At 43.3% G+C, this 21,714-nt stretch overlaps 2 protein-coding genes across 3 annotated transcripts in view; one reads left to right on the forward strand and one right to left on the reverse strand.

Moving 5' to 3' along the window:
• The first annotated feature begins 4 nt into the window (after positions 1–4).
• KIN (Kin17 DNA and RNA binding protein) lies at positions 5–11,204 on the forward strand. Of its 2 annotated transcripts, none has more exons than XM_008638388.2 (13): positions 5–118; positions 1,582–1,676; positions 2,343–2,386; positions 2,513–2,635; positions 3,554–3,735; positions 4,674–4,722; positions 5,040–5,097; positions 7,085–7,208; positions 7,704–7,754; positions 8,164–8,232; positions 8,751–8,850; positions 9,128–9,228; positions 10,109–11,204. In XM_008638388.2, the coding sequence occupies exons 1-13, from the start codon at positions 5–7 to the stop codon at positions 10,169–10,171; spliced, it is 1,173 nt and encodes a 390-aa protein (XP_008636610.1). In that variant the 3' UTR covers positions 10,172–11,204. The 2 variants fall into 2 exon arrangements, with proteins under 2 accessions (XP_008636610.1, XP_017595888.1); XM_017740399.1 differs by having other exon boundaries at positions 7,088–7,208.
• Positions 11,205–12,574: 1,370 nt separating this feature from the next.
• The window catches only part of ITIH2 (inter-alpha-trypsin inhibitor heavy chain 2), a 23,825-nt gene continuing 14,685 nt past the window's right edge, over positions 12,575–21,714 (reverse strand). The window contains exons 12-21 of the mRNA XM_008638390.2: positions 20,815–20,996; positions 19,829–20,014; positions 18,714–18,853; positions 18,312–18,484; positions 17,355–17,489; positions 16,057–16,170; positions 14,824–15,022; positions 14,223–14,395; positions 13,216–13,327; positions 12,575–12,928 (exon numbers count right to left, since the gene is read on the reverse strand). Of these exons, the coding sequence (XP_008636612.1) occupies positions 12,781–12,928; positions 13,216–13,327; positions 14,223–14,395; positions 14,824–15,022; positions 16,057–16,170; positions 17,355–17,489; positions 18,312–18,484; positions 18,714–18,853; positions 19,829–20,014; positions 20,815–20,996 (1,562 nt within the window). The 3' untranslated portion in view covers positions 12,575–12,780. The remainder of the gene's footprint in view (positions 12,929–13,215; positions 13,328–14,222; positions 14,396–14,823; positions 15,023–16,056; positions 16,171–17,354; positions 17,490–18,311; positions 18,485–18,713; positions 18,854–19,828; positions 20,015–20,814; positions 20,997–21,714) is intronic.

Here is a 21,714-nt window from a genome sequence, read left to right on the forward strand (position 1 = left end):
CGTCATGGGGAAGTCGGATTTCCTCAGCCCCAAGGCGATCGCCAACCGCATCAAGTCCAAGGGGTTGCAGAAGCTGCGCTGGTACTGCCAGATGTGCCAGAAGCAGTGCCGCGATGAGGTAACTGGGGGTGCTCGGTGTGGGGGTCCCCGGTGTTTCGGGCGGCTCCGATCTCCGTCTGAGGACCCCCAGTCCAGCCGAGGGGGGCGGTTTTCCTGGGGTCAGGTCCCCTTGGTTGGGGTCAGCTCTTGTGGCAGCTCCGATCTCATGGAATCACAGGATGGTTTGAGTTGGGAGGACCTTATAGATCATCCACTTCCAACGCCCTGCCACGGGCAGGGACCCCTTCCACTGTCCCAGGCTGCCCCAAGCCCCATGCAACCTGGCCTTGGACACTTCCAGGGATCCAGGGGCGGCCACAGCTTCTCTGGGCAACCTGTGCCTGGGGCTCACCACCCTCACGGGGAAGAATTGCTTCCCAATATCTAATCTAACCCTACCCTCTGTCGTTTTAAAGCCATTGTCCCTTGTCCTGTCAATCTCCCTTGTAAGTGTCCCCAGCTCTGGGGGCTGCGATCGCTATTGTAGGAGTTCCTGATCCTCCTGTGGGGGCTGCAGTTCCCTCAGGGAATATGGGGTCTGATATCCTTTGCGTGGTTCCCCAGTCGCCTTGTGGGGGGTTCAGGGCTGGCTCAGGTTCTCTTTGGGAACATCACCAGTCGCCTTGTGGGGGCTCTGATCCCATCTGTGGGGTGTGATCCTTCTAGGAAGCACCCTGGCCTCCCCTTCCAGGAGTGGGGAGAACCCCGATGCTCTTTAGGGGAGCCCTGATGTTGTTTAGGGGCAGTTTGCAGTCCCTCTCGTATGGATCATGGTCCCCTTAGGGGCAGGTTGGTGGGACATGGAGAGTTCCCAGTTGCTGTGAGTGGCGTGATCCAACTGGGATTTCCAGTCCCCCATGGGAGAAATCCTCATCCACTTTGGAGAAAGTGTGTTGGCCCTGATCCATCTTTGAGGATGTTATTTTAGTTTTCCATTCTCCATGAATAGCCTCTTTGATGTGCCTTAGGGAAGGAGAGCATCCTGTGGATGTTTATTCTTATCATTCTTCAGCTGTGCCCCTCTCCCTTTTGTCCAAGAATGGCAAATCCTATTCTCTTCCCAGTGACTACAAGCAAAAAAATGTCACTGATTTACAACTACATCTTTTTGTAAGCAGTGGAGAGGTCTCCCATGGAATTAAATTTACTCTAGATTTAGTCATACTGTGCTGAATGACCAATATATTAAGAAAAAAGATAAGGGATGTAGCCAAATGTCTGATGTCATTCCACAGGGAATGAAGAGGCCTGGTGGAATGTCCTTCATAACCCTGCTTGTATTGTCTGGAGATTCTAGGCCTTGGAGGAGTTTTGATTTTGGCTTGCCTGGTCGGGAGCAACCACCCCATACCAGGCTGAGGCTGAGTTAAGGTGTTTTCTGTGAAGCCTCCAAGAAATTTCACTCATAAACCGTTATTTTTAATACTCTCTTCAGCTGTGAGTGTTGCAAATTGAGACAAAGTATTTATTTTTGCTTTATAGAATGGCTTCAAGTGTCACTGCATGTCTGAGTCCCACCAGAGGCAGTTGCTGCTGGCTTCTGAAAATCCTCAGCAATTCATGGATTACTTCTCTGAGTAAGTTTTCTGTGATTTTAGTCAAATTTGACAGTTTTATCTTGTGTCTTAATCCTGTTTAAAGTTGCTCTGTGTTACAAATACATCACCTTTTTGCCCCAGCTGAGTGACTGCCACACACACACGAGCTCAAAGAGCTGTGACAGAGAGAGAACGAGTCAGGGGAGGGACTGACATCCCCCAGCTTCTCTCAGCTTTGTCCAGCTGACCTACATGACAGCTGGGATGATTGGAGCTGTCCTCAGCATGAGTCTGAAGTGAGGCTTTATGCTCCAGCCCTGGAATTAGCAGTGAGATGAGTGATCCATCTGCTCCATCCACCCCCTCTGCCCTCTGTCCTGCCCTGTGCTCTGTGTCAGTCAGCCTGGGAAGACACCTGGTAACGAAACACCAGCAATTAGTGGGAAGTGTTGAGATTCCTTTGCTCCATTCTATCCCTTTGAGAGGCTCTTACTCTTTTGGAGATTCAAGGTGTGTGCATGTATCGTATTGTGTTTCATTCTGCATTTAATCCTGCCCTGAAAAAGGGAAACGTGTCTGAGTATCATCATGCTCAGCTCAAAAGAATAATCAGGTTTATACTGCAGATGTTTAATTGTTAATGACAACAGAGAATTGCTTCCTAGTTGTTAAAGTTTTACTAAAAATTTTTTTTTTTTCCCTAAGGGAATTCCGAAATGATTTCCTAGAATTGCTCAGGAGGCGATTTGGTAAATATTTTGCTGTCTGTTTGTTTATTTGCTGTTTTTTTTTAGTGTATTTTGTTGGTTCAGTGCAAGACACATAATAATAATAATAGTAGTAGTAATAATAATAATAATTCTTCTGTATTTTAGGAACAAAGAGAGTCCACAATAATATAGTGTACAATGAATACATCAGCCATCGAGAGCACATCCACATGAATGCCACACAATGGGAGACACTGACTGATTTTACAAAATGGCTGGGGAGGGAAGGTGAGTGTGCCTGCTCAGGACTGGGAAATCTTAAAATTATTGGGTAATTGAATTCCTGACAATTGATCAGTAGATAGTTGTGTTAGTTCTTTCTCTTTCTTCCTCTCCCCTCCTGCATATACGTGAAAAGATTTCCAAACATATTTCTGTGCTAACCATTAGGAGTTTGCTTATGAAAAATGTCAGAAGTCTGGGATAAGTACATCAGTTGTGAGCCTTTCCTTGTTTCATCTGCTGGTCTGTATTTACTGGATGCATTGCTAAATTCTAAATCAACTTCCAACAGTTGTCATTTAAAAGTTAAAAACTAGGACATCCCTTAAGACTACAGAATATATCCACATTTGAAGTGACAAGAAGCAGGCAGTCATTTTCATTCCTGGCCTAGTGGAAGGGTTAAAGCTAGAGATCTGCAGTTCTGTGTTCAGTGGGAGGAAGAGAGATTAAATGGCAGTGTGGTGTGACAGAAAGTTTACTTTGGCTCTGGCTGCCCATGTTCTGCAGGATACATCCACCAGTCACAGAGTGTTTGGAAAGTCACTCTAGGCAGAGTCAGTAACAATAGCACAGCACTGGAATATTTCCTTTAGTATGATGCTTTGAGTGTGTATCATTTATACATGTTATATTTTTGTCTTCTTCCTTGTTAATACAGCGGGAAGGAAACATTTTCTTCAATAAGGAAAGTATTGTAAAACACTTCATGCACTTTGTGATATACACTGGCCTATGTCTAAATAGATCTGGCTAGCTGAGGGCAGAAACACACAGTACAGATAATTCAAAGTCAGTTTTAGCAGCCCAGTGAGGGTTGTGTTGTCTCTGGTAAAGTATCTGCATTGCTACAGTGAACATGGACTAAAACTGATCTTGATATTGTTAGTATTAATCTTACTTTGTCTTGCCTTGACTTGTTAGGTCTTTGCAAGGTTGATGAGACTCCAAAAGGCTGGTACATTCAGTACATCGACAGGGACCCAGAGACCATTCGCAGGCAGCAAGAACAAGAGAGGAAGAAGAAACAGGACCTTGATGATGAAGAAAAAACTGCTAAATTTATTGAACAACAAGTTAGAAGAGGTTTGGAGGGGAAAGAACTGGTGAGGAAAATTGCATTGTGTGTGAACCTTCAGCTCAAAACTCCTCGTGGTTAATTCAATGAGGAGTCTGATGCTGCTGAAATTCTTGCACTGGTATTTCCTTTGCTTCCTGACTTGGGAGTTACGTTGTACCCAGCTTGCATTAGTACTAAGGAAGTTATAATTACTGCTCTTCAAGTTATTAGTGGTTTAAAAATCACTCTTGAATTTAGGAAGGGAGAGTAAACAATCCAGTAACCAGCATCACGTGTCTTCATTTATGGTATTTCACAACTTCTCGGGCTGCAGATAACATGTACCTTGTAAACTGAGGAGGCTGAGATAAATAATCAGGGGGATCTGGCATAATCAAATAATAGTGAAAAGTTCTATTTTGGTGGTGCTGGCGTGGTTATTTGGAATCTGTTTATTTGGCATCATTCCGTGACCCCCACACATGTTGTTGCCTGGGGCTGGAATCTCCCATTTGATCCTGGGTATTGATATGTACATTTAAATGCTGTTGTAAACAATTACCTGCTTCTTAATTTAAAACTAATTGAAATTTAAATGGTCTCAGCCTTCGGTGCTAAAAAATTGGAAAGACACCAGAATTTCCTTCTTTGAGTTATCAGTCTGTCCAGAAACCAGTCTGATCATGCTGGTTCAGGTAGAGAAAACTGCTGCAGCAAGGTAACTTGCCTTTTATGCTGGAACTGAGCAAGTTTAAGCAGCATCTCTCTACAGAGTCTTAGTTGGAGAATTTTGCACAGGAGCCTATAATGCAATGATGTTTTCAATTTTAATCTTTTACGAATCAAGGCAGGTTGAATGTTGCAGTTACTGGTAATAATCTCACAGTAATCTGTAAGACTGAGCTAATCAATGATCACCAAGAAATGATCTCTTAACTCAGTTTTCTGTTTTATTCTTTAAATGTGCTTTGTTTTTTTTGGCAGGAAATGCCAGTCTATACTGAACTGAACAGAGAAAACGAGGAAGAAAAAGGTAACCAGATTTTGATGGATGTAATCTTTTAGAACCTACTGGAGCTGATTTTGTGATTCAAATGAAGTAAGCATTGAAACCTGCTTGGTACTTCATAAAGTGCCTTGAGATCAGTTATAAAGAGCCCTGGAATATGGAAATGCAGAGTATTCTGTATTACAAAGTTTAATTTATTTTAAAAGCTACACCAAAATATAGAATAGTAAATATTTTCAAATTTATTATTTTTTGTATTTGCAGATTTTAAAAATTGTTAACATCTTTCAGTGCAGTTATTTTTAAAGATAGAAATAGAGTAATGTGTCTTTATTTTTTAGTTACATTTAATTTAAACAAAGGAGCAAGTACTTCAGTCGCAGCATCTTCTAAAACAAGGTGAGAAAAGAATTTAAGGCCAACCCCTTACTGTTACAGAGCACTTCCATGACAATGATATTTGTATGGGCAGGAAGATATGTTTTGTTCTGAAATATTTGGAGTCTAATCTCTCATCCTCTCCTGTTATTCAGAAGGGGCTACTAGGTGACTTCATGGTTCATTTTGTGTTTAAAATGGATTAGTGGGTATATCTTAAATGGGAGCTGTGAGGAGCCTTCTTGAACTCACTGTGCTTCATGGCAGATGCCCATAAAGTTACAGGTTCCTCCATGGAGGGCGGGAAAGGGATCCAGCCAAAGCATTTGAAGTGATGCCATCTAGTCCCAGCTGCCTTCTGTGAATGGATATTTGTGACTTGTTAATTTTGGTTCCTAAAAGGTTTGATTGCCTTGTCTAATTGGAGACAATACTTTCTCTGGTCATCGTTAAAGCAGCTAAACCTACCTGAAATAAATCTTCCTAGAGCTCTGGAATTTAATTGTCACTGTGTAACCATAAGCAATGCAGGACAAAAGGGATCAATAATGCAAATCATACTGACTTACAGCAGTCTGTTTAGCTGTTTGATGAGCAGTACATCTTCTCATGTGAGGCAATATTGTAATTAAATGTATTGCAGGTAAAAAGAAATCTTTCCCCTCATCACACTCAGCTCTTAGACAAGATATCTGATGGGATATATGCCAGGCAGAAAATGAGACAGTAAAGCAGTTCTTTGCAATAATAGATATGAATTTCAGGCTTTGAGGAAAACTTGTCAGTTATCTCTAAGCATCAAGTTGTGCTTAAGATGAATCTGAAACTTAATTCAGACTCTCACTTGAATAGTTTTAGTGAGGAATACTTCAGGTCCTTGCTAAAATTTGGCCAAATGTGAAATTATATATCAAGTAGTCTAATTCCTTCATAGCATATGAGAAATACTTATCTGTAAACTTTGAAATGGTAGTGTAGTAACTTCACAGCTAGATATGTTCATCTTCTTAAATATAGGCACTGCAGTTGTTATGTTTTAATTGTATGTTACCTTTTATGAGATGTTATTTTAAGTACTTGCTCTTTGATATGTGAATTAATGTGCTAATTCTTCTAAAACTCTGCTGTGATTATTCAGACTTCCTCTGAAATACAGTTTTTCTCTCACAGTTGCTTCTATTGCAATTTCTGTATCTTCATTCCCACGGGGTATCTTCCCTGTGGGAGTGTATCCAACATCCTCACCCCAGACAGAACATGCAATTTGTCCTAAGGCCATATAATAATTGCATCAGTGTTCACCTCAGAGCAGCTGCCTTCATCTTTTGGGTTGAAACAATACCTACATTTTTTTATTGTGTTCAAATGTCTGTTACAAAAATGGCTGAACTGAAGCTGCCCATGGGCAGTTCTCACTTTACCTAGATGTTCCCTCATCCCTGAGTTGCAACTTTTTGTGCTGATTTCTCTTTTCTTTCGCAATTTTTAGGCTATTTGCCCATTTTGGTTATGGGTTGTGAAGGTGGCATTTGTTTGCTGGGTGTGGAGCTCTTTTCTACAGATTCCCAGGTGTTTCCTCCCATTGCCAGATAGGCTCAATATCTCTGTCTGGAAAGAATTCTAGATATCTGCCATGTCTGGGAGTTCCTGTCCGGATGGCTTCTCTAAAATTTGTCCTTTCAAATTTGAAAATGTTATTTGCAGACCAGCCTTTCTCTTCTTCATTGAACTCAAGTCCTTGATCAACTCTTTGCTTGTGCAGTGGTGAACTGGTTGTTAGGTTGTGTCCATTCTGCTGGACTGCCAGCAGTGACCCTCAGTGGACATGGAGTTTGCACCCCAAGAAGATCAGTTCTAGAGGAGGAGGTGTGCAGGGTCTGGAAGGGGACTGGGACAACTGAAATTAAGCAGAGCAACAGGCCTTTTTGCACAGCCAGTTCATCAAATACGTCTTGGTACAGGAAAAAAATGTAAGATCTGCTGTGAAAATACCACCTTACTCTTCCAGCAGTGTCCTTGGACAGAATGCACTGAAGATGGTGGAGGGAGCAGTTAAAAGAAAAGAAGCAGCTCATAGCTCTGGTCAGCCCAAAGAGAAGAAGAAGAAATCTGCATTGGATGAGATCATGGAGGTAATAATCAGGCAGGATCTGTTTCTGTGTGCCCCTGTACCTGTGACAATGTCCACTTCACCAGGGCGTGCCTTTGAAGTGACCTCAGACCTTCGGTTCATACAGAATTCCAACTTTCACATCTTACCAGGCAAAATAATTTCATTTCCCCATAAAATTGGTTTCATTTCCTCATAAAACTGGCTGCTCAACTCTGCCTATTCCCCAGATGACTGAGGTGTTGGAAGTAAAGGAATACAGATTTTGCAAGAGAAGAAAATACCTAGAAACACTTGCCAAAAAAAATGCAAATCACCATCATTTTATCATGAGTTCCTGGATTCATCAAATTGATTTTTATGAGGCAAGACCATACTGACTTACCCTTGTTTAGGGTTTTGGGATTTTTTTGTTCCCCATATGACATGGGGCTGGAGAATTGGTTCAGCTTTTCAAAGGCTTGGGAAAGCTTCAGTGGAAGGAGGAAGTAAATGGTGATTATTTGTTGTTCTGTAGCTTGAAGAGGAGAAGAAAAGAACATCTCGAAGAGACTACTGGTTACAGCCTGTAAGTGACTTGAAAGTAATTATTGTTATTACTATTACTATTATACCAAATATAGCAAATCCTGCCTTTCTAAAGCCACTGTTGATTGGTGTAAAGATCCAAAAGCAGATTCCAAACTAAATCCACATTTATTTTCCTTTTCCTGCTCTTGACTCGTTGAGGGCTGTCACATTAGATCGTGAATTCAAGTGTAACTGTATTTGTCAAAGAAACCCCAGAAAGTCTTGAGAGATGCTACTTTGAGCCAATAATTTGACAATATACACAAATTCCTGAAAGCCACATCTTTACTATTGTTGCTTCCTGCACTATTCAGCACTAATAGTGCTGTACTATTAATTTAGATTATAGAGTTGTTCGCACATTTTGGGCCTTTATTTTAGTTTTTCTCTCCTTTCAAATCTCCCAGGAAATCATTGTAAAAATTGTAACCAAAAAGCTTGGAGAGAAGTACCACAAGAAGAAGGCAGTTGTTAAGGTAAGGTGGGCCATGGGGGACATGTGGCATTGGTTTGGCTTTTCTGGAATGAGGTGACTTACAAAGATTTGTTTCATTGTGCAGGTTGTTCTGCCTTAAGGCAACACTGTTGGGGGCTGAAATGTCACCTCACCTATATTGGGACCTATTCTGGGCAGGGAGTGAACCTCTGAATTGGTTTAATGTCATTTTTTCAGTGATCCTTTCTTAAGCATGCTTTTGTCCTGTGTAGTTTGTCCCTATTTACACATCCATCTTGGAGAACAGTCACTGTGTCCATGGGATGGGACCAAGAAGAGTGCGGTTGGATTTTAATCTGAGGCTAGTCAATTCTGCTCTGATATTTAAGCTGCAGGATCTCATTTGCACACAGAATCTCCAGGCTGGACCCCTTGCCTTTTTGCTGCTTTTGAAAATGTAAAATTGCAGAGTCACAATGCCAAAGTTTGTTAACTTTGAAATGCAAATTTAGAGAAAAATGTTTAGTTTTTCTGATCAGCCTCTGCCTTTCACAACAGGAAGTGATTGACAAATACACAGCAGTTGTGAAGGTGATTGACTCTGGGGACAAACTGAAGCTTGATCAGACACATCTAGAAACTGTAATACCAGCACCAGGTACAGCTCTTTTCTTCTGTTTTCAGCTTCTGCCACTGCAAAACTTACATTTCAGTTCTTGTAAACTATAATTCATCCATTTGAGGGTACCATAACCTCTCCTGAGAAGACAGGCTGAGAGAGTTGGGGTTGTTCAGCCTGGAAAGGGGAAGGTGCTCTGAAGACCTTAGAGCACCTTCAAATACTTAAAGGGGGTTTATAGGAAAGATGATAGGACAAACTTTTTAGCAGAAGTTTGGAACCCTGTTGTGTAACTCTTTTCCTATTTTTATTTCAGGCAAGAAAGTGGTGGTGTTAAACGGTGGGTACAGGGGAAATGAAGGCATCTTGGAATCCATCAATGAGAAGAGGTTCTCAGTGACAATAACCATCGACTCTGTAAGTATCAAACACTGCAAGGTCTTGTTTGCAGAGAGCTTTCCATCTGCACATGGAGAGCTTTCACAAAGAACCATGTTATCCTTAATCCTTTTTGTGGATTTGTGGAATGCAAAATTCTGTGGACAGCCCCCACCTATTCCCAAGCAGTAGGAAACACATATTCCCCATCACAGACTATTTCTCCACTGTTTGCCTTCAAAAAGATGCCAGGGTGCTGAATTAAGCAAGTTTTGAACTTGAAAGAGACTTGGAAAATATTTCGTGTGTTTTATTTTGAACATGGCTGTTGCGGTGCTGTTTTGTGGGAAGGTAAAAAATACAAAATCTGCAAGGATATGAATCTTCTCCTGCCTTTTCCAGACTGAATGTGGGGCTTTATGTGCTTATTTGTTGTCTTGTTTATGGTTAACAGTTATGGTTAACAATCAGTCCATGCCACCATGTCTATGTGGCTCTTTCCTTGTTCTCCTCTGCAAAACCGATCTTGAAACTCATTGATAAAGCACAGAGGATATTGGCTCAAAGTCAAACTTCTTAAACACAGCTTGCAAGAGGGAGACCCTCTTAGATCCCATTCAAAGAAGGGCTACAGAAACCCAGCCCAGACTGGATTCTGGAGAATTTGGGAAGAGACTCTGCAGATGCCCTGATGACAGGAGGAACTTTGGTGCTAAAAGTATCCTGAAAGTGAAAGGATTTCTGAGACAGTGTTGAGGCCCTGTCACATTCTCTGATCAGGTTGTAAATAATGAAACAGGAAACATTGTGCCGTGAATAGATCCTCTTTATCTCTCCTACTAATAAACTCCCTGTTGGTAATTGAAGAAACAAACAATTTTATGTTGTGATCGTAGTTTTTTTCTCTGTTATTTTCGAGGGACCTTTAAAAGGGCGCAGAGTCGAAGATATCCAGTATGAAGATGTTTCCAAACTCGCCTGAGGTGCTAAATCATGGATCAGAGAAGATTTTGATTCTCAAAACCTTCTTTCTGACATCTTTCAGGCAGACACAAGACTCTACCATGTCAGGGTTTTAATTGTATATGTATGTATTTATAATGTATATGGACATTAACAACAGCAAACTTGATTTATTTAAAGATAGATATCGATTTGTTACATAAAATGTTTATGGAAATATTGTCAGTGGAAATTTTTCATCTGATTTTATATCAAAGTTACAATGTTTGCTTCAATTTCATTTTGTAAAATGTAGCAGAGAGCTGCAAACTGAAGTATGTGGGCAAGTCCTGAAGAGAGAACTACCTGCAGGTAGGCAGTGTGTGTTGGGAGCCAGTGGAGTTTCAACAACACACTCCTCAATCCGCAGCCAAAATGGAGTTCTGGCTGCAGGAACAAGGGAAGGGATTAAGGGAATAGCAGGAGGATACCAGTGCTGCAAAGGGATTATTTTTGAATGCTGTAAGAATGGTCTGGTTTATTAAGTGCAGTCACCAGTTGGTTTTTGATCAGCACATTGGTGGCAGTAGAATGCAAGTCATTGCTCTTCCAGCAGGTTTGTCAGGGCTCCTGATAATACTGATAGGCAATTTATCTTCATATGGACTCCATATTGAGCTGCTCCATGGATGTCACCTGTGGAGTGTCTTGGGATGCCAGCTGAAGTGTGTGCAGATATGAGCTGGGGGTTGCTCTTCCGGTTTTTCAAAGCTTTTCCTTTCTTCCATTGTTGCTCTGCTACATGAGTAGTGTTACTCATGCTAAATGATATAGCATTACTTGTTTTATTTTTTTAGAAGCGGCACATTTTGTACAGTGTTTAATTTCTAAGGCGCTTCAGGAATAAACAAACCTTTCTTAGGCCGGTGTGTTTCTTACCAATCTTTCCAACGTGTGAGGCAGCTGTTGATTTAAATCCAAAGAGCACAGTGAAGTGCTGGGTTGGTGAACCACATTATTTGGGTAAAAAAATATGCAGGTTGTCCTGGGCAAAATAAAACCTATCACCTGAAGGTTGTGTGTCTTGAACCTTTTCCCTTTCTTTGCCTTGAAAGGTCTTGTTGATTCGTGATTTCCAGGGGAAACCTGCACAAAACTGGAAGCCTGCAGAGATTTAATGAAACAGCTGCTGTCTGAGGTAGCCTGGAACAACTTCACACAGGACATCAGCTGTCTTTTCAAACGTAAAGAGTGGAGAGTTATGAGAACTGGGGGCAGAAAACACACTTGTCTGTAAATTCTGTGCAACCTGGGCTGTGTAAACAGCTCTGCCCTTTCTCAGAGAACAGGTACTGAGGGAGAGGAGGTTTGTAGGAGGGTAATGAGGGCAAATTACAGAACAGAACAATTCTCTGTATCACTGAAAATAATTATGATTGACAAATTAGAGTGAATATAGTAGACAAGTTAAAAGTTGTTCAGAGAAGACCAGAGAATGGTAACTCACTGCTTGGTTGAACTGGGGAAGTGGCTGCTGCAGGATGTTGTGGAGGCCAGAACTGATAGGTGAGTTCAAAGAAGTAATAAATGATTTGTAGGAAGTTGCTGACACTTTGGATAGTAACTCTGAGGAGACATTTCAAAACCACATTGATCCTGTCACTCCTGACACAGCTGCAGGAAAGATCCTTGATCAGCTTTTAGTGCATTAGTGAAGGAAACCAAAGTTGAGAAGGGCAAGGAGACTGCTTGAGTTCCTTTCCTAGGACTGCTGAAAAGGATATGGCCAATGGTTTTAATAAGGTGTTCAAAAAGTAGAGTTTTAAATCCAGCTTTTGGTACCCACACAGGTATATTTGTTTCACCACTGATCTCATTCATTGCTGAATGCTCCTGAAAAGTAAGTGATCTTTTGGGAGCTAAGCCCCCTGGAAAGGAAACGTTTAGTACTGATGGTTATTTCTATATAGTCTGTATGTTTCCTGCTTTCCTGGGTTTGTATCTGCATGAAGTCCATTCTGATGATGAAATTTTCACCAAAATTGGGCTGGCTGAGACTCATCTACTTAATTTCCTGGCAATATGGCAGCATCAATTTTATTTCAAGAACCCTCCTCACCACTGGTTAATCCATCTTTAAATACTGGAGACTGCTCATGATACCCATTCCAGACCCATGTTCCTTTTCTGTTAAATCTCCTTTGTTCAATGAACATCCTTTTTTTTTGCCCAGTCCAACATTGTATGAACTTACATTTTCCCAGCAGTCTGAAAACACAAAGGTGTAAGTATGAAATACATATTAAATCTGGTCATGTGTGTTAAGCACAGCAGGAGCCACAATGCTGTTACACCTCTACTATGAAATGGGTATTAGAAAACAGTAGAAGTTTTTAATGGAGTTTACAGCCCATTAAATCAGACACAGCAAGAGGAAGACACCTCCTCCAACCCAGCGTGTCACTTTATTACAGATTTCATTTCTTAGCAGAAAAGGGAGTTTACATGTCTTTGAAACACTGATAAAACAAGGCAAACAGTGGTTGGGGTTGCCTCCAGTCACCCTGGTGTGACAGGCTGACTGCTGCTCAGAGGACTCGTTTGGGCACGAAGGAGCAGATAGGAATTTTTTGTAATAAACTGGAACATTCAGGGTTTCTTCATGAAGCTGTAGAGGTGGGGGACCAGGTAGTCTCTGTAGTGGCCGTCTATGAAGCCTTTGCCGCTGTTGTGCACAAACCAGCACAGCACATCAGTGCCCAGCACACGGTCTGTCCTGTAGTCCTTCTGCACACCCCTGCAGGGAGAGGACACCCAAAGCAGGGTCACAACATGGCAAGAAGACAAGGAGATACTGGGCATCCTGCTCAATATTGGTGCTGCTCTGCCAAAGCAGGGAGATGTGTCTTCCGCCAGCAGGAAGCAGAAATAACCACAAAACACAATTAATTTTACAGTTCTGTGACCTCAGGGGCCTTTCTGTGGAGGTTCCAGTCACGTTTTGAACCTGACAAAATCAGATGCTGAGCAGCTCTAAGAACAGAGCTGATTTAGAAAGAGAGTAATGAAGCACATGATTCCTACCTGGTAACAGTGAACTTGTTGCCCTTCACTTCCATGATGGCTTGTGGTTTCTCTGGAGCTTGCCCAGGTGTTTGGTGGTGGATTGACACTTCTGGTTCAGATGCAAACTGACCTGATCAGGGAGAGGTTTAAAGCTGTTTGTGTGTCCTGACCTTTGAAGTTCCATGTCAGCTGCTGCCAGGCACTTTTGGAAAATCAGAGTAGCTCCAGCAGGCAAACCAATCCTGCATGGATCATGGGGCACTCTGTCTGTCACTAATTGGGAAAACAACCTCTGCTCCTCAAAAGGAGCCCTGCATGTCCAGGACTCAGGAGGTTGATTTTCCCTATGAACTGAGGCCTTGCTCTTGTATTATACCACTGCCAGAAAGGGCTGTCATTTAGGGAAGAGCTGAATTACAGATGTTTGTGCAGAAATCTTCTCAGAAAGGTTTGAGGGGTTTGTTTTGGTCTTTTTATTTTCAACCTGCACCAGTTTAGCCAGGCAGTGAAAGCCCTGTTTCTGTGCCACCAAGTCTAGTCAGGTCTGTTTTGAAAACACCCTCCCCATCTGGAATAAGGAATAATCTCCTGGTCCCTGATGTTCCACAGTGTCCTTGGGGCTTCCAGGACATTACAGGAGTTTCCCTATTCTCTTTTTCACTTATTTCCACACCTTTTCCATCAGGACATAGTCACCAACAAATTAACAGCATGAAGATATTCCAGGAGATGTTTAGGCTGGATTTTAGGAAAAGGTTCTTCACCCAGGGAGTGGTTGGACACAGCAACAGGCTCCCCAGGGAAATGGTCACAGCACCAAACCAGAGTTAAGGAGCATTTGGAAAATGCTCCCAGGAACATGGGGAGATTATTGGGAGTGTCCTGTGCAGGAGCTGGACTTGTTGTGGGTCCCTTCCAACTCAGGATATTTTACAGGTTTATGAGTCTATAAAATTCATGCAAAGATCTAGCAAAACCCCTTCCTAGTGCCCCACCATTCCAACTGTGCAGCCCCCAGCCCTTACCTATCAGCCCATGGGCTGCAGGAGAGAACTGGTTTTCAGGAGGAATGTAGATTCCCAGGAAATCAACATTCACCGGGTGTTTCTTCCACACGCGGTGCAGCAAAACCATGAAGGACATCTCCTCCCCCACAGTGATGGTAACATTGCTTTCTTTCTTCACAGATATGAGGAGCCTGGCACAGAGGGACCAAGGGGCAGTGTCAGTTCACCTGCCCTCACAAAAGCTCTCAGCCCCTTGAGATGCTCTCGGACATCCAGAACAATCCCATGGGGATGGCAGATATGTCAGAGGATCCATTAAAACCCCTGAGCCTTGGGAGAGGTACCCAGAGGTCTGGCAGGACAGTGCCTAACAAACAGATGCTTCCTCCCCATGTTGAGGCAACCAAATTTCCACTAAAAATTTAAGATCTTTCTACAGTGAATGGAGACTCTGGATGTGGTCCTGCTGCCTAAACAGTGCTGTAGTGTCCAGCATGGCTGATAGCTGTTAATCTGCAGGGGAAGCTCTCCTGGATGATGTGAATCACGGCATGGCAGGAACCCTCAGAGTATCTCAAACAGCATTAGGCGGGAACAGGCAAAAAAATTATCAACTCACTGTTTCCGAATGATGTGCCCTGTGTCAGCCCAGGTCAGTGTGATGGCATACGAACCATCTTTCAGTGTTATCGTTTCCGTGGTTATCTCTACTTTCAGGCCTTTCTTTTTGAAATAAAACCCAATTTTGCCAAAGTATGTGTTAAGTTTCTTATTCTTTGCTTTCTTGGCCCCGACGAGCTGCCCATTGACCACAACTCCTGTGAAGAGCAGTGAAGGAAACATTGCCTCAGTCTTGGAGCGCTGCCTGGAGGCTTGGAGTTCTGATCTCAACAGGGAGCACGACATCATCAACAGAAACAGGAACCCTTCTGACCCCCTGTTTTTCTCATTTTTCCAGCCAAGAGAAGAGAATAATTTATTAAATTGCCTCCTGATGCTGCTGTTCAATGCCTTAGCACAATAATCTGGTGGGAATTGCTGTTAGATCTTGCTGGGAGTAGGAGCAAAACCCCTTCAGGTGTAGTGTAAGGGATGCATAGGACAAGATGAAATGGCCTCAGGTTGTGCCATGGGAGGTTTAGATTGGATATTAGAGAAAATTTCTTCACTGAAAGGGTGGTCATTGGAAGAGGCTGCCCAGGGAAATGCTGGAGTCACCATCCCTGAAGATGTTCAAAAAACTTGTGCATGTGACACTTGGGGACATGGTTTTGTGGTGGGGTTGGGAGTGCTGGGTTAAAATTTGGACTTGATAATCTTTATGGTCTTTGCCAACCTCAACTGCTCTGTTATTCCATGATCTTGGCTCCTTTCCCAGTGTTTGGCCATCCTCACAGTGAAAGGATTTTTCCCAGCAGCTCTCTCCTACTCTGAGTTTCACCTGTTGCACCTTGTTTCTGTAGGCTCTTATCCCTTAGCTGTGCACCTTGGAGATGTGTGAGGTTTCACCTTCACCTTCTGATTATGTGATTGAGAACAGCAGCAAGATCCACCATGGATCCACCATTTCTTTTCTTAAGCTTGACCAAACCCAGATGTTTCAGCCCCTCCCTCTCTGTCCTCTGTTCCAGCCCCAAAATCATCTTGATGGCTACCACTGAATTCAGTCCAGCCCAAACTGGACATGATACTCCAGATGTGGAGGGAAATAACTACTTCCCTCAGCCTGCTGGCCACACTCCTGCCAGCACACAGTCTCCCCTGTAGGCAATTCCCCTCCTCCCTCTGAACACCTTTCAGACCTGAGAGAAGAAATTTGTGCTGTAAAATAAACCGAGTTTTACTCCCTTACCAGTGCCAGGATCAGAAATCAAGTTCAGGATCTTCCCAGGCTCTGAGTTGATATTGAAGCAGACGTTCCTTTGGCTCTTGGGCAGGTGTATGATGAAATGTGGGTCATTGTCCACTGAAAAAGAAAAAAAAAACCAAGTGTGAGAGGCAGGTCAGCACTAGAGGGGAGGGTCACAAAGTCTTTTCAAAAAGATTTTGAATCACTTTTTGGGACTCCTCATAGTAGAATGAGGGCTCTTTCCACCCTAAGGTAGCTAAGAAAGTTCTCAGATGCTCCTCACAAAAGCCCCTCTGACACCACCTCCTCATACAGTTCCCTGGTTTAAGGGAAGGATGTGACATTCCTGGCTTGAGGGGAGCTGCCAAATGCAGTGGACCAAACTGATGCCAGGTAAAGACACATCCTGCCCACTAATCCTACTGAGGAATACAATCCAGGACTTGTTCTCACAGTATATTTAACACCCTGGCAGGATTGGGCCCCTCTGAAAGTCGTATGTTCTTTAAAATTTGCCTCAAATGAGACAAAACACCTGCACCCATCACTGAAGGCAGCTGCTTCCAGTCTTGTCTTGCAGTGCAAAACTCTGCCCAGCTCCTGCTGGGTTGGTGGTGGCTGACATTTCCCTGTGCTGAGAAGGAGTTTGAGCGCTGTTTGTGTGATCACTACATAAATACACTAATTGCACACAGAGTTATTGTAGTAACACCGTGTTTATGGGCAGTGATTCTCACAGCTGGCTTGCTCAAATAGGCACTGAACTGTGGCAGAGGCCCAAGAATTAACAGGATCCATCAGTCACAAGTGCACTCAGAGATTTTTATCTACCGCAGAACATTTATCTGCCATTTACTACAGCAGTAACTCTACAAGAGCTTTCATCTGTCATTTACAGTGGAGGTAACTCTGCTACTGCAGAGAAGCTGAAGTTAAGCTCAGCAAAGAGCCCCAGCCTCAGGAAAGCACACAGCAGCTCATGGGGTCACTTAGATACTTCAGATTCTATTAGGATCCAAATAGTTTTGTCCTTGTAGCTTACAGCATATTTTTGCAGGTTCATCTATTCAAGGCCAAAAATGCTCCATAATTTATAAAGAAAAAGCTTAGGCTGGAAGGGACCTTAAAGACCATATTGATCCAACCCCCCTGCCAGGGGCAGGGACACCTTCCACTAGACCAGGTTGCTCAAATGCCCATCCAGCCAGGCCTGGAACACTTCTAGGGATGGTAGTGAGTCATTGGGCAAGGAGTCTTGATGTGTCTGGTGTTCCTTTGCAGAGAAATGCTGTAGGTTTTACCTCTGTTGATGCTCAGGGAGGACACAGGTGGGCTCCTATGCTCAGGCATGAAGCTGACTGGCACATCTGTGACATTGGCCCAGCCTGGGATCCCTCTGTTGTTATTGGGTGCATTTGGAGTTAATCCCAGAGTACCTGTTAGATGACACTCACAGTTAGGGTTCTGTAAGTGCTGACATATCTAATAGTGTAATTTTTAGACTGCTGCAGTAGATCAAAGCCTGATGTTGTTGTACTAATGTAAAGCAGGTGCAACACCATTTACAACAGGTTTGTGTAATGACATAAGGTTGGATTCGCTCCAGTGTCTTCACCAGTAAAATATGACTTGGCAGGGTAGATAGCTCACCATAACTTATTGGTGAAAATATGGAGCCTGGCTTTTTATCTCTCATGCATGAGGGCAGTCCCCACTTTTGCAAAGCCTCCAATGTAAGGGCTGAAATGTTTTGCCAAGTAAAAACCTGAATTTTAAAAATTCAGCTTATGGTAAAAGCTTTGCTGACTTTGGTCCTGAGTTTGAGGTACATGAGAAAAGGCAGGACTCTTCCTGCGTGCTCTGGGATGACCCACATGAATAAAGGCTGCAAAGAAGTGCAAGTATTTAATACAACAACTGTGATCATGTTCATTTGTACTAGAGCTCTCTGTGCCTTTGCCATGATGGAGACAGGAGAAAAGAACTTGTCCTCTCTCTCCCACTCAGTTCATAAAGCAACATGATCTTAAACAATCCATGAAACTTGGTTTGTTTTAATATGCTGGGCTGACATTCACGTCTGCTGACCCTGCTCTGAAGAGGAGTAAGAGGAAACAGGAGTTGGGGGACAGCAGCAGGACAGAAGATTGCACAGGTCAAATCTCTGTCAGCATCCTCTTTCTTGTGTCCCTAATTCAGACCAGAGACTGCTTTCACACAAGATGAGAGACACAGTACGGTCAGAGTGAGACACTGACCTGGGCAGCAGCCCTTCCTGGGGTCTTTGGGCTGGTCTGCCAGCATTATCTCATCCTTTTCGGCGTTCTCTATCAGCATGGCTGTGAAGGGGGTGACGATGTGATGGTCCAGAGACATCTGCAGGATGGATTTGGTGATGTTCCTCTTCAAAGCTGCAGTGGGGGCTGCGTTTCTGTGTAGAAACAGAAGCAGAACTCCTGATTAGCAGCTGTACAGGGCACTTGCCATGGCAATTCCACCATGGAGGGGTCACAGAGCCAAGTGGTGTTGCAAGAAGGAAAGGCTGAAGGGATTAATCCTGAACTGCTCCATGGCTCTCACTCAGGCTCTATAGGGCAAATCTCCATCATTTCATTCTCTCAGCCCCACAGCCAGGACTCTTTGAGCACATTTCTCCCCACCTCTCTGCCATCATCTGGTTGACAGTCAGATAGGCCCACAGCTTCCTGGTGAAGTCAGGATCTGCGTATTTGTCCTTCTTCATGAATCCATCCAGCTCTTCAACATCTCTCAGGGTTTCCATGACAAGCTCTGCATTTGCCTGTGGAGTCAGAGAGAGAGAAAGATAAGGGAGGGGAGCCAGGAGAACAGGGTGCTTTGAATTCACCTCTTGTTTGGGATTATGGACCCACTCTGGCTCTGCTGTTAGGCACTTCCAGATCAGAAAGTCCCAGCAGCATTGGCCTGACTGCCACGGAGAGGGAAGATGTAGCAGGAGTGTCTTCTGTTAAAGACACTTCTGTGACAGTGGCTTAAAGCAGCTCAAGGAGCTGTTAACAGTAGCCCAAGAGGTGCTGCCACATGCCAAAAGAAGATGCTCTTGACAGAGCTCTGTAATGCTCCCCTCAGGCTTTTTCACATCCAAATCCACTGAAGAACAAAAACCAAATTCTACTTTCTACCACAGACCCTTGGACTGCACTGTGTTTTGGCAGGAAAGAAGATTGAAAATGTTTGATTTTTTTCCAGCAACTAGCAAATGATAACTCCTAAGCCCTCTAAGAGTGCAGATAATTCCATTCCTCCTCAGAAAGAAAGATCTGGATGTAATATTCCCATCCCACTCCACCTGGAAGAGCAGCCCTGAAAAGTCTCATCACACAAACAAGGGCAGTGCTAAGACTTGACATGCCATAGATCCACCAGCTTGAACTCCCTGACAGTAGGAAGTTCAGACATCAAAGGAGTTACCTTAGGGGATCACTCCTGCATCTCCACAAAGCATGAAGGAAAACCGATGGTTTTGTCTCCATTGAGACAAAATTAGTACATTGATTAGAGGGAAGTTCATCTGGCAGGCTGCAGGGTGCAGGGAGTGACTATTCCTGGCTGTGCGCGAAGCTATTGTGAAACCCTATTGGAAAAATCTCCCCATGAGTTTTCCCATGTTCCCACCCATAACCCAAGCGGACACCACACTCTGCTGGCATTAACCTTCAGCAGGGAGACTGTACACAGGAGGGAATGGACCAGCCCAAATCCCTGGAGCAGGTATCCCAGGGACACCTTCACTTACTGCAGTTGCTGTGACGATGCTTTCTAAGTGCTGCAGGTTTTCCGTGTCAACCTTCCCAGCCACTACTATCTCCGAGCCACCAAAGTAGTTGTGGAAGCTGCTCTGGGTGACATCTGACACTGACTCCTGGGGGTAGTTGAACTGAATCTTCTTCAGGAGCGGGGTGGAGACCTGGTTGTAGAAATTCTGAGAGGGAAGGAGACAGAGAAGTGAGTTTGTTGTACATGAAGTGACCCTCCCGCATGTGCCACTCTTACTGAAAGGACAGAGGGTGACAGAACCTGGAGCCCTCATGAGCAAGGGGGAATTTCCTCATCTCATAGAATGCAGACTTCTTCATACTTGGACCTTAGCACACTTGTAAGGGGGTACAGCAAGAATATCTGGTCCAAGTCTTGTGAAAGTTAAAGGATGGTCAGAAATCCATGGGCTGTGCTCTTCCTAGACCTAAAAGTCTTGAGCACAGTGTGGCCTCAATCCATTATCAAGTTGGTCAGCTCTGGGCTGCTGTGTAAGACACCCAGATACTTCCCACCTAACTCCTGTACAGATGGTGAAATCAGGGAATAGTAACAGTATAAGGATGTCAGAGTTTGATCAGCAGCAATTCCTGTTCACAGATTTGGAGCCAGAGCTAGAGTTGAAATTTTTCTTACATTGGCTAGGTCTGGATTATCATTTAGCATTTGTATCTAGGCTTTTTGTTAGTGAGGAAATGGCCTAAAGTAACACCAGGCCTTAATTTTAATTCAGAAAATCTTTTTGTATACTTAAGGCTGTTTTATAGAATATTATTCCTACTCAGGGAAGTAAAGTATGTGTTATAGATATTATTAAAACTGTAACTAGGACCACTTAAGCTGAAATGTGATTGATATCTTGCAGGATTCTCAGAGGAAATGGTGGGTTTTGAGACCCTCTTGCTAGTGGAGTTACAGCTGTGAACAGAACAGGAGAGTTTCAGAGGGAATGAGGCAGAAACTCACCTTCATTTGGAGAGAAGTCTCCTGATTTCCAAAAATCCTCTGGGCCATGCCACGGTTGTCAGTTGCGATTCTCTGCAGGAAATCGTAGTCTACATCAAACCCAATCCCGAGGCAGAAGAGAGAGAATTCATCCTTTATGCTCTGCTTCACGTTCTTCTGGATTGTTGTCAGCTTCAGCTCACCTTGGAGACACAGAAAGGGTGACACTCACCTGAGCAACAGAAAAATCTCCATGCTCTCCCTGTGTCTCTGGTTCTCTCTGGATATTAGGGAAATCTAGACAGCAAGCTCAATACCAAATTTCCATTGCCTACAGCAACATTTGAGCTTCTTCTGGATAGAGATTAACTTGTTTTCACTGAAGACAATTCTTTTGGATGCTTTTTTTGGTGTCTGATGCATTTTCTTTGTATATCCAGGGCTCTTAACTTTCTTGGGGATTTGTAATTCTAGCGCATCTAGAGTTCTCCCAGAATTAGTGATTCAAGACCTCTGCAGATTAAGATACCTCCATGAAGATTTTATTTATACTTTGTCATACTTAAGATGTTCTCTGTCATCATTCAGACTGGGGTTTTTTTCAGGCTTATTTTTAATGGCAGACTTTTTGAAGCGGACATCTTCAAGTCAGCAATTGCTTTGACCTCTACCAAATCCAATCCAAATTAATTTGCTTTCCACTCTTTTTTCCTGATTTTGATGTTATGTCTGTGACTGCATAGATCTGTGCAGGCTAAGGTCATGGGAAGAAGAAATTTTTGTAGAAGTGTAGAATCATAGACTCATAGAATGGTTTGTGTTGAAAGGAACTTTAAAGATCATCCAGTTCCAATCCCCCTGACCTGGGAAGGGGCAATTTCCACTAGACCAGCTTGCACAAAAGCCCAGTTTCTCTAATGC

The sequence above is a fragment of the Corvus brachyrhynchos genome, unplaced genomic scaffold, assembly GCF_000691975.1.
Source record: "Corvus brachyrhynchos isolate BGI_N302 unplaced genomic scaffold, ASM69197v1 scaffold307, whole genome shotgun sequence".
NCBI classification, from domain to species: domain Eukaryota; kingdom Metazoa; phylum Chordata; class Aves; order Passeriformes; family Corvidae; genus Corvus; species Corvus brachyrhynchos.

What these genes read in the sequence shown, in the direction of transcription:
- KIN (XM_008638388.2), top strand. Translation starts at nt 5, where the DNA reads ATGGGGAAGTCGGATTTCCTCAGCCCCAAGGCGATCGCCAACCGCATC. An exon ending in CATTGGATGAGATCATGGAG is followed by an intron (nt 7,209 to 7,703) that starts GTAATAATCAGG and finishes GTTGTTCTGTAG; the next exon opens with CTTGAAGAGGAGAAGAAAAG. An exon ending in AGAAGAAGGCAGTTGTTAAG is followed by an intron (nt 8,233 to 8,750) that starts GTAAGGTGGGCC and finishes CTTTCACAACAG; the next exon opens with GAAGTGATTGACAAATACAC.